Source organism: Temnothorax americanus, unplaced genomic scaffold, assembly GCF_048541705.1.
Source record: "Temnothorax americanus isolate GAGA-0224 unplaced genomic scaffold, ASM4854170v1 Scaffold1, whole genome shotgun sequence".
NCBI lineage: Eukaryota > Metazoa > Arthropoda > Insecta > Hymenoptera > Formicidae > Temnothorax > Temnothorax americanus.
The window spans coordinates 3,717,480-3,729,011 of NW_027509230.1; the positions used below are offsets into that span (position 1 = coordinate 3,717,480).

The following is an 11,532-nucleotide window of genomic DNA, read 5'->3' on the forward strand; positions in this document are numbered from 1 at the left end:
AGAGACGCGAAGATGCAAAAGTGAAAGTGGCAACGCCGTTTATAATTTCCGTAACAGAATCGTGACCCACTTGCGGCCGTAGCCACAATCTTGAAATTCCCATTTTTTGCATTACCGTCGAATGAGTCAACGAAATGAGCTCGATGGGGGGATAGCCTTATTAGTCATCCTTTCCTAATATATAGCCACGGGGCCGTTCTCTTAAGATTTCATTCCCTGAACGTCGAGAATCTTATCGCGTATTTTTCATTATTTTCGACATGAATAACATATAGTTTCGCGGAAACACTGTCAAATATTGAAGTATAAAATTTAATATCTTGAGTTAAATAACATTTTGTTAATTTAAACTACCATGTATGTCGAAATTTATTATTTTAATGGAAAACAGTATTATTTTAACTCCATTGATTTAGTTAAATTAACATTGTTTCAATTAAATTAATGACATTATTTCGAGTGGGAGCAATGGCGACCTAGGAATGGTTCAAAATTTACTCAAACTATACGAATTTAATAGTCAAGAGATAAAATTATAAGCACGGAAGATATTGCATAAATCCCCCTCTCTCTTTTTCTCTCGATTCCGATTGTCCGTGAACTTTGTGACCCACTTAATTACTTCGCAATAAAGAGGTAGATAATAAAAGATAAGGAAAGATAAGCGAAGGACACAGACAAAAGTATAACGGAGATACGCGTGTATACAAATGATACGGGGCAAAATCCATCGACGTAAAGCGACATTACTCGGTAGATGATAGTCATTTATGCAACTGGCTCGAAATTGGGGTAAGAGATCGCGATTAGGTCGACGATCAGGTCGATGCTGCTCGTCGTGGCTGGCAGAAAGAAAGCTATACAGTTCTGGAACACTCCGCACGGATGTCTACTTTGCAGAGTCGCTCCGACTTACGACGTACAATTTCACGTGCAGCTTCAACGCTCAAGCCTGCTTGAATCGGTTTAAAGGTGGTCTCGACGATAAAGACTCGCGTTTTGGGTGGCCCCCCCCCCCGGAATCGGGCGTGAATCCCAGCTGTCCCCTTGAAATTTTCCCACATGACGTGCTCGTATAAATCGTATAAATCTTAAACGTATCCTTTGCAAGTAGATATTACTTAAACGCGAACATATTTATATCCATTTCTACCAATGTTGATTTTAATCTTGGTTTAACTTACTTGAGATTAAAGGTAATCTACATTGGTAGAAATGGACGTTAACCGAGTCGAAGTAGATTCCATATCGCGAGCGAGACTATAATACCTCGCTCGTGTGCGCTGCGGAATTTTACTCTCGTTTATATTTTTACCTCGTCAATTATTCACAGTTCCTTTCCGATTACGTGCGGCGTTTGTTTTTCTCGCGGAGAATCAAAACCGAAACGAGCGTGTTTCCTCTTGGCGATGCCGATTGACAGTAAATGGCGGATAACGAAAGAAAGAAATAACGATGAAATCGTTATTGTGCATTATTTACTGGTCATTATATCGTTACCGGTCTGGCTTCTTATCGTTCGCCGGAGTAGATACAGTTGTTTCGCGAATTATGTAACGCGGTAACTGAAACGTAAGTAATCGCGACGCCGCTGCCTCGGAATATATGAATGTCTAAAGGTACCATTTCATGCACGGCATTCTGCCGCGGTAGTTCGCTGCTACTGGTTGAAAATTTCTTACTGGATATTTTGCTTCATCGCCGTGAAATTCAACTGAACCAACAGCTAAGCAGAACACTAGCTGAAAGAGAACGCGTACTCTGTTGATTCCAGTCACAATAAGTAGTCATAATTATTCCTAATAAAAAAAAACATTCCTGTCGGGACACATAGCTCTGTCATAACAAGAAAAAAATGGTGTTGAGCGAGACATACAATATATTTATTATTATTAAATTTTGATTACGTAACTATTTGCTGCTGCGGCATGCTGCATATGAAAAGGCACCGCGGCTTGAAAACTCGCGCGAAACCAGCGCGGCGCTTAACGCCACGTATTCTCGTATAATTTTCATACGAATTTGTTTTCCCTTCGTTTTTAGGTGCATTAGACGCGCCGTTCGTTGCTTCAATTACAAGCGACATGTGTTTCTTGTTGTGCGAACTACCGCGATAAACCACGCGTGAGCGAGGCGAGGCGCAACGGGCGGCGAATCGCTCACGTGTGTATTCGCGGCGTCGCGTCGTCGCACCTGCCGATATATTAGCCGCGTGTCGCAGGTGTTCGTACCTTCGCGTGTCACACGTCGAATAAGCGGCATTCCATTCCGCGCTCCCCGTCGTCCACGCGACGAACGCGCCGAGAAACGTTTTTCTCTCTCTCTCTCCTCTATCTCTCCTCTCCTCCTCCTTCTTTCTCTCCCGTCGTACGCGGCGGCGTCGAGAGAAAAATGAATGCCAGGAGCAACCTCATTGTCTCGCGAGAGAAGCCTTGTCAGCCTCGCGCGCGTCACAACGTCCGCAATCTCTCCCTTCCCTCGCCCCCCCCTCGGCGTCTGGGAACCCGCGCACCGCGCGACAACCCGCACGTCGCCGAGGAACGCGAACGTTGCGCGTTGGGGAGAGAATGTGACCGTTAGGAATGAAGAAGTTATTAATTAGCGTACTCCAGTTCGGCCGTTAAATTATAGACTCACTCGGCGAAGCTCAAATTGAGAGTTTATTTTATTGAAAGAGTCTTTTTCACGGTGTGTGGTCCCGTTTTTGTAACCCTCGGTAGTCACACGAGGTCAAAGTGACCCCAACCAATTTTCAAACAGCTGCATGCTGTTCAAAAACTAACAGTTTATGTGGATCGCAAAAAATTCCAGATATATAAGTTTAAACGTTGTAGAACGTATTCTCATTATAAAAAATTAACTTTTTGAGTGGCATCGTGTTAAAAAAACTCCTTTAAAAAAAATATATATATAATATATAAAAAGACTCGTGACCACCGAGGGTTAATCAAACGTCATCATTATTACTTTCTCGATCTCTCTCGCGCGTTCGACTGGATCACCGGGTATAGCTCGCGCGGGGTTTTCGCGATTTCAGAGGTTCTTTTTTTTTTTACATAAATTTCGTAAAAGCCGCTTCACGGTGCGCGAGCACGCGATCGGGGATCCGCAACGATCCTGCCGAATTGCCATAGGATATAACGGGTGTCGCAATCAATATTATTGCATGGATGCCAACCTTTCTGATGAAATTGTCATTTTTTTCTGTTACAGTAAATCTAGCGGACAACAGCAGCCAGAAAGTGGACATGACACACTTCGATCTGCTGAAAGTCCTTGGCACCGGAGGTGAGAGAGCGCTTCGACGAAATGTCTTTTCCGAAACGTGGCCCAGTAATGTCCGACAATATTTGTATCCGTTTCTGGATCATAATACTTACAATATCGGAAATAAGTAATATACTCAAGCTATATCGGTAACGGTAATAACCCTCGGATCATTTGTAACGGGCGCTGTAATATTTTGTACCGTTACAGGCATCAAATTTAAACTCCTCTCTTTACACTGCGTACGTAAGTTGATTTCCGATTTTTTATTTTGGATACTTTTTTTTACGGCCGCACTGTTTTTTCCGTATCGGATATTTCTCGATCTCCGTTATTATTAACTTCCCTAAACTGCGACGCGTGTCACGCTTTTAATGTCGATCGTTTTGTTTTCGCACAGCTTACGGCAAGGTTTTCCTGGTGCGAAAGAGGACCGGTGCTGACGCCGGACGGCTCTATGCCATGAAGGTGCTGAAGAAGGCCTCCATCGTGCAGAAGAAGAAGACGACGGAGCACACCAAGTCCGAGCGGCAAATTCTGGAGGCTATCAGGGACAGCCCGTTCCTGATAACTCTCTACTATGCGTTTCAAACGGACGACAAACTCTGTTTGATCTTGGGTAAGACTCGGCGAGGAACTGAAACTAAAAGAAAAAAATATAAACAGATCTATCGGTGAGAGAGAAAGGATATATAAACAAAGATAAATAATAAAAAAAGAAAGAACATAATAATACTACGCGTATGTGTGTCCCAAATTAAATTTCACTGAATAGATGATGGAAGTTAATATCTCCCTTTGCAAAATAATAAACAATTACTCTTAAACAAATTATTTACTTTTGAGAGAAAGTAACAGATATTATATAAATGTGTGTGGATAAAAGAAAATATTTGGTATAGCCATATATATGTAAAATTTCATATTTATATTACGGATACTTATAAATATAAAATATGTCTTTTCCTTTTATTTCGACTGTCGCGTTTCACATTACTGGATAACGCGACGAAGAACAGCTTGCTCCGTTTCTTTCTCACGTAGAGAATAGAGAATTTCGAATATGCAAGATATTTATTTCTATTTCCAGAATACGTCGCCGGCGGTGAAATGTTTACGCACCTGTATCAGCACGACTGCTTCACGGAGGACGCAGTACGATTTTATATCGGCGAAATTATCTTGGCGCTAGAGCGCCTTCATGATGTACGTATTAATATAATGATGTTATGCGCGCACAGACAACGAGATTTTTTCTTGACGGAAAAACAGTCCGCGATGAACTAAACGGAGATTTAAACCGAATCTACATGAATTTTGTTTGATGTTTCATGTTACAGCTTGGCGTAATCTATCGGGACATAAAACTCGAGAACATACTCTTGGACAAGGAAGGGCATCTCGTGTTGACGGATTTCGGTCTCAGCAAAGAGTTCCTACCGCATGAGAGGAACGGTAACGCGCGTACTTACTCGTTTTGCGGAACCATCGAGTATATGGCACCGGAAGTGGTAAAGGCGGGCCCGAACGGCCACGATATCGTGAGTTGAAACCTTTCTACTTTTCCGCGTTACCGACCCGCGTGTTATTTCATCCCCGTATCCGCTTTGGCAGCTCCTTTTCTCACTATCTGTTTTATTTCTCCCTAACTATGCAATTCAATTTATATAATGCGTGAATTATACGTATAATTACATTACAATTATATATAATATTTCATTGTTAAGAAGCAACAAACTAATTATTAAATTAAATTTTCAGAAAGCAAAAAGATACATATACTTAAAAATTATACGTATAAAAGTATATAAAATATAAAGTATATAAAACTCGTTTAAACGTATCTATTACAATCGAGATGGCATTTTCATAGGCTGTCGATTGGTGGAGTGTGGGCGTGCTAACGTTTGAATTACTGACCGGTGCGTCGCCTTTCACGGTGGAGGGCGAGAAGAACAACCAGCAGGAAATCTCGAGGAGGATATTGAAGAACGATCCGCCGCCGATGCCGAGCCACATGAGTGCCAACGTGAGCGACTTCATCACCCGCTTGCTGGTCAAAGACCCACGACAGAGATTGGGCGGTGGACCGCGCGACGCTAAAGAGCTTAAGGAGCATCCCTTCTTCATGGACGCGGCACCGGCCTTCACTTGGGAGGGTCTGGAAAAGAAACAGATCAAGCCGCCTTTGGTTCCCAAAATCTCGCACGAATTGGACACCAGCAATTTTTCAGACGAATTCACGAAGATGAACGTTGCCGTTGACAGCCCGGCGGTCGTTGATGGCGACTACCCTGATAAACATTTCAGGGTAGGCTTCTTTAATTTTTTTTTGTTGTTATCTCGGGACAAATATGTAATTATATCCCGTTATACAATCGCGGGTTTTATTAATTATTTTGAAAATTTCTCACTCGGATGATTTTACAGGGTTATTCGTACGTAGCGCCTTCGGTACTGTTCACCGACAACGTGGTGAGCAGAGATATCTTCGGTGGCGAGGAAGGTACCAGTTCGCAACGGCCTTTGTTGTCCGACCTGCTCAGCACGTGTTTCGAGGAGTCCACGTTCTTCCAGACGTACGAGCTAGACCAAGCGGGACCAGCTTTGGGCGATGGCAGCTTCTCGATTTGTCGACGCTGTCGTAACCGCAAGACCCAGCAGGAGTACGCCGTGAAGATCGTCAGCAGACGAGTGGATTGCAGCCGGGAGGAGAGTCTGTTGCGTGCGTGCCAGCGTCACGCGAATGTGGTGAAACTAATAGACGTCCACCATGATCGACTTCACACGTATATCGTGATGGAATTGCTTTCGGGCGGGGAATTGTTGCAACGACCGCGGCCATTCTCGGAACGGCAGGCGAAGCGAGTGATGCGACAATTGGCGTCCGCGGTGCGGTATATGCATTCGCGCGGCGTGGTGCACCGTGATCTCAAGCCAGAGAATATCGTGTACGTGCACCAAGGCGAGGATTCGTCAGTGAAAATAGTTGACTTTGGATTCGCCAGAATGAAGAACAGCTGTGAGCCACTGCACACGCCCTGCTTCACGCTTCCGTACGCCGCTCCGGAGGTTGTAGCCAACCAAGAATACGACGAGAGCTGCGACATGTGGTCCTTGGGGACTATTCTGTATTTCATGTTGTCCGACAACCCACTCTTCCGCACGGACACACCTAACGTGGCGATGCGCATCAAAGCCGGTGAGATTAATTTCGACGGTGAGGCTTGGAGTCACGTGTCCCCCGGTGCGAAGCAAGTGATGAAAGGTCTGCTGATGATCGAGCCCAACAACAGACTTACCGCGGCTTCTCTGGTGTACCATCCGTGGTTGACAATGCATGACACGACGATTCTCCCGGTAACGCCCGTCACTGACACTGTTCACGCGGACACCGCGGTAGCCACAAGTTCGACGTCAGTCCACGATCGCGAGGGTTTCCGATTGCGCGCGGTCGACGCCGCCAAGCTGGCTCAGCGTCGCAAACACAAACGTTCCAATTCCAGTTCCTCGACGTCGAGACCGTCTTCTTCCTCCTCCTCGAGTCCGTCGTCAGTTCAGTTGCTGCAACTACCAAGCGCCACGGCGAGCGCTGCGAACACTTCCACCTCGTCACCAAGCGTCTTCGACTTTAACGACGAAGTTGTTAACGAGTACCTGAGTTCCATGTCTTCTTCTTCCGACTCGAATTCCTCGATAAGACACTCGCTCCTGCAGGAATTAGAGCGGACCGCGAAGAAGCGGGCCAAACGCAACCACGCCGACCTCGACTCGTCGTGTCAACAGGTGATTCCGACGAAGAAGCATCATCGACATCGACATGATGTTGACAGCGAGGCTAGCGGCAGCAGTAGTAGCGGGCCAATGACCCGATCGCGAAAACGTAAACTCGAACAGATAATAAATTCGGACAAAGATATAGGTTCTGACAATTCCACGGAGTCGTTCGAGTCGTCCTCGCAGGCCGCGCGTGACGAAAGGGGCGTCGATAGGAGACATAAAGCTGGCAAGCGGCCGAAACGGCTCGCCACGATTATAGTCGAGTAGAGTTTTCCTACTTATGCTTGGTCCAGTAACGCTCCAATGAATTCACACCTTGTTTCCTATGCATTTTACACGGTATATAACACCGCTGCCTTCTGCGTTCATCTTGGACGCGAACATCGCATCATTCCTATCTCACCAGAGTTTTAGGATATCGTACATAGATATATGACTAGCTATAACATGACTATGCCATCCCATCTTCTCTAAATCTTGGTCCATTTTTTATCTGAATAATTATATAATTGAAAAGTGCATTCTTACGATGATGAATTTAATATATTGAATAGATACCAGAAGTGGACGTGTATAACACGATATTATATCACTGTGGTCAGGGTCTCAACAAAGTATCAACATTTCTTCGCGAGGATTTACGCAATGTACAGAATTTTATTTTTATTACCGCTATCGGAAAGTGAGGGAGACAGAGAATTGTAAGTAGGCGGATGCGAATAAGATGGTGGTGAATCGTTTTGTTGCGTCAAACTGGGATTGTCTGTGATTATAGTGCGAGGACGACAAACGTTGTAAGTTATTATAACTTATTACACACTTCCGTTAAAATTTTCTTCCAAACGTCACTTCTGCGATCGATAATCATAGGGATGATGACAGCAATTAACTAGCCAATACGAAGAAAATTTTAGCGATTGCTTAAGGTTCCTGAGCCGAGAACTCTGCGTTGACGGTGGCGACGTACCGTCGCGGCAGAAATCAGAACTCTCTCCAATGGAGAATTCTGTCCTTTGTGACATGTTGACAACCCTATTTTGTTGTGCATGATATTTCTTTATTATTCGCTCTGTGCTTGTGCTCTAACGTTTAACGTATCCGTGAAAGTCGTAAAATTGACCGAAAAGTAAGATTTGCATGCGGAAGGAACGTTTTCACCTCCTTTCGATAGTCGTTAAACGGATGTTTTTCCCGTATGTTTAGGCTTCGTTTTATGGCTGTTTGTTTATTGGGCACGGGTACACCGGGACACTTAGGCCGCGGCCTATACCTCAAATTCAACCTAAAGTCTGACCTGAAGCTAGTTTCGGCCGCCTATCAAATGTTTACAGCAGGCGGCTTAAATAATTTAGGTCGAATTTGAGGTATAGGCCGCGGCCTCAATTCAGGATGTAAACCTATAGCCAATATTGGGCACGGGTACACCGAGACATTTAGGCCGCGGCCTATACCTCAAATTCAACCTAAAGTCTGACCTGACGCTAGTTTTGGCCGCCTATCAAATGTTTACAGCAGGCGGCCTAAATAATTTAGGTCGAATTTGAGGTATAGGCCGCGGCCTAAATTCAGGGTGTAAACCTAGCCATTGGCTAGGTTTCACTAGATAGTAGATAGGGACAGTGGGAATCTCGTTAATCCATTCATGCGCGTCACTAATTAGATGAGGCATTTGGCTACCTTAAGAGCGATTGGCTAGATTTACACCCTGAATTTAGGCCGCGGCCTATACCTCAAATTCGACCTAAATTATTTAGGCCGCCTGCTGTAAACATTTGATAGGCGGCCGAAACTAGCTTCAGGTCAGACTTTAGGTTGAATTTGAGGTATAGGCCGCGGCCTAAATGTCCTCCCGGTGTACCCGTGCCCATAGTCGAGGGAAAAGGGTAGTTTTCGGCCAATTTCGGAAGTGTTCTGAAACGATCTATAGTGATGTTTTATTGAAATGTTTTTTTATTTGAAAATGGCATGCATAACAAAATTGGGTGTTTTCCTCGCCTCGGTAGTAAAAATCCAACATAACCGCGGTGACTACCCAGGAGCCTTAAGACGAGTGTATATGTGGTGAATGTGCCTCAAAAACTCATATTTAACTATGAGTACATTAAAGATATTAATGTAATTGAAATGACGCGCGAGTACGCGAAGATAACAAAAGCAACTATTATTACCAGTGGTACCTCAATAACGAAAAAAAAAGAGGAAAATAACATATTTAAAAAAAGTACGATTTGTTAAAAAAAAGAAAATTATATAACTTAAGCACTCTTTTACGGATAGTGTTATTGAGAATAACGACACATATTTATACAACTTAAAAAAAATTTTTTTTGTTTATATAATCATGCGTTAAATATTTTGTTAAATTAAATTAATTTTTACAGATGACTATTATATAAAAAGAAATGACGATGTTTATTGACTAGATAATAAGATAAAATCGAAAAGAATTTCTATTCAGTATTTAACGTTTTTCGTAAGAAACCTCGTCACACACTTGGATGTATTTGTGTAGTATTTGACATATGTGACAATTTTGAGAATGATGGGAAATGAATGAGTTGCGATAAAGAATTCAGAGAGCGCTATGAGAAAATGAATTAGATTTAATTAAGTCAGATTATTATAATTTTGTGATCTAATGTGTTATCGTTAATTCGTGATCGATGTAATTTCTCATAATTCGGGAGTTGACTAATTGGGCGCATTCAGCGGAACGAACCGCTCAGTAGCAATCGAACGTGCGTGGCTCTTACTTTTAGACCCAACAAATCAACGTAGTGTGTCGATAAGACGACACTCAACAGTTGTGTCTGCTGAACGCGGCCATTATTGACTTCTATAAGTGAAGGAATTAGTTTGTCGATAAATTGTAAATTATCTCGGGTTTATCCCCTTTGTCGTTTTTACTACATTTTTCCAAGTTTTAAAACACAAATCACGTGAGAAGAAGAAGAAATTTTTGTTTCACATGACAGGGGATTTATGAAAAGAAGCAACACGTTTCCGGCCTTAAACTTTCTTTTCGTTTTATTAGATATTGCTGTGTTTATACTAGTGAGACGATTGTCTTAATCAATGTGTAATAATTGCTGTGAGAGATGAAGTAACAAAATGGTAAAGACTGAAATGCGGTTGTATAACTCAGGGAACAGACGCGTTAATTGAGTAACGTTTTGTGTTATCTTGTACGAGATAGCGTTATGCAGAAAGAAAAGCATGCGTGCATGCTTCTACCAAAGATGACTGAAGCGACACTCTTCTGTTAAACCAAATAAAGCACGGTGTGTAGCGGAGAGAAGCTATACGTGAGATATTATCGAATTTAACATGTATATATATGATAATAGTTATTATATATATAGATATCTAAAATGCAAAGATAATGTAACAGATTATATCTATATATTTAATATATCGTGTCGCTAGAGAGAGAGAGAGAGAGAGAGAGAGAGAGAGAGAGAGAGAGAGAGAGAGAGAGAGAGAGAGAGAGAGAGAATCATATTCTTTAACAAGGAGAGATATATATACATTTATACATATATACATATATGTATATTATTCATATATAATATATATTATACATATGTATATATACGTGTATACGTGTAATATACATATGTATGTATATACGTATATACATATGCATATATGTCTATTTAGAGTCATAAAAGTCATCTAAAGTCGTAAACTTTATAAGTTACATCGGTTGCCTGCTGAACAAATTTTTTTCTAAGAATATATTGTTACGTTAGGAACCCTTTCAGGGTTCAAAGAATGTATATATATGTACATACAAATATTAATATAAATATATATGAACAGTTATACAGGTCCGAAGCTTGTACCATACGAGAGTGCTGTTCTGTTGCTATAAATACGTAAAAGAGACACCTACCTTTGTTACCACTGGTTGTTAAAATATATCATAATACAATATTTATTTATAAAACGCAGTTTCTTATTTTTGAACCATCATCACTCAACTTGAAACTATCAAAAGCCTACTCTCGCGATAAATTCTTAATTGTGAAAGCGATTATCTTCGAGGAATTAATTTCGTTACAGTTTATAAAAATTTATAATATCTGTGAAAGTATTTTTATTTCGGACAATCCTTATCATCGGTATCCTGAAAATAAATTCTATAATTAAAATAATTTCTTAAGAAATGTAGAGATTAATAGGCAATCAGTTTACGTACTTAATTTCTTCAAAGCCCGAGATAGCTATCACTTATTAAACGTAAATTAAAACGAGCACAAATTTAAATTGTACCGAAAAGTCCGTTAATCTCGAGATTCAACGATTCCGCCTGAATTCTATATTCAACGTCTTCTCGATTACTCGCGACGCGATTGGCCCGCACGGCCGTCCCCGCGGCCATCCCTGGCCACAATCGAGCGTCGTCGGCGCCGGATACGGCCAATCGCGGCGCGCGGCACTGCGCGCGTCCGGCCGTTTCGCGAGGCGCGATTGGCCGGTCGC

General features: G+C 42.3%; 1 protein-coding gene across 3 annotated transcripts in view; it reads left to right on the forward strand.

Moving 5' to 3' along the window:
- Positions 1 to 10,996, forward strand: part of LOC143897653 (ribosomal protein S6 kinase alpha-5) — a 37,318-nt gene extending 26,322 nt beyond the window's left edge. For 2 of the 3 annotated variants that reach the window (XM_077406468.1, XM_077406461.1), the window contains exons 2-7: positions 3,214 to 3,288; positions 3,668 to 3,886; positions 4,358 to 4,473; positions 4,608 to 4,808; positions 5,141 to 5,578; positions 5,698 to 10,996. In XM_077406468.1, the coding sequence (XP_077262594.1) occupies positions 3,214 to 3,288; positions 3,668 to 3,886; positions 4,358 to 4,473; positions 4,608 to 4,808; positions 5,141 to 5,578; positions 5,698 to 7,314 (2,666 nt within the window). In that variant the 3' untranslated portion in view covers positions 7,315 to 10,996. The remainder of the gene's footprint in view (positions 1 to 3,213; positions 3,289 to 3,667; positions 3,887 to 4,357; positions 4,474 to 4,607; positions 4,809 to 5,140; positions 5,579 to 5,697) is intronic. The other variant, XR_013256969.1, reaches the window with a different exon arrangement.
- The last annotated feature ends 536 nt before the right edge of the window (positions 10,997 to 11,532 follow it).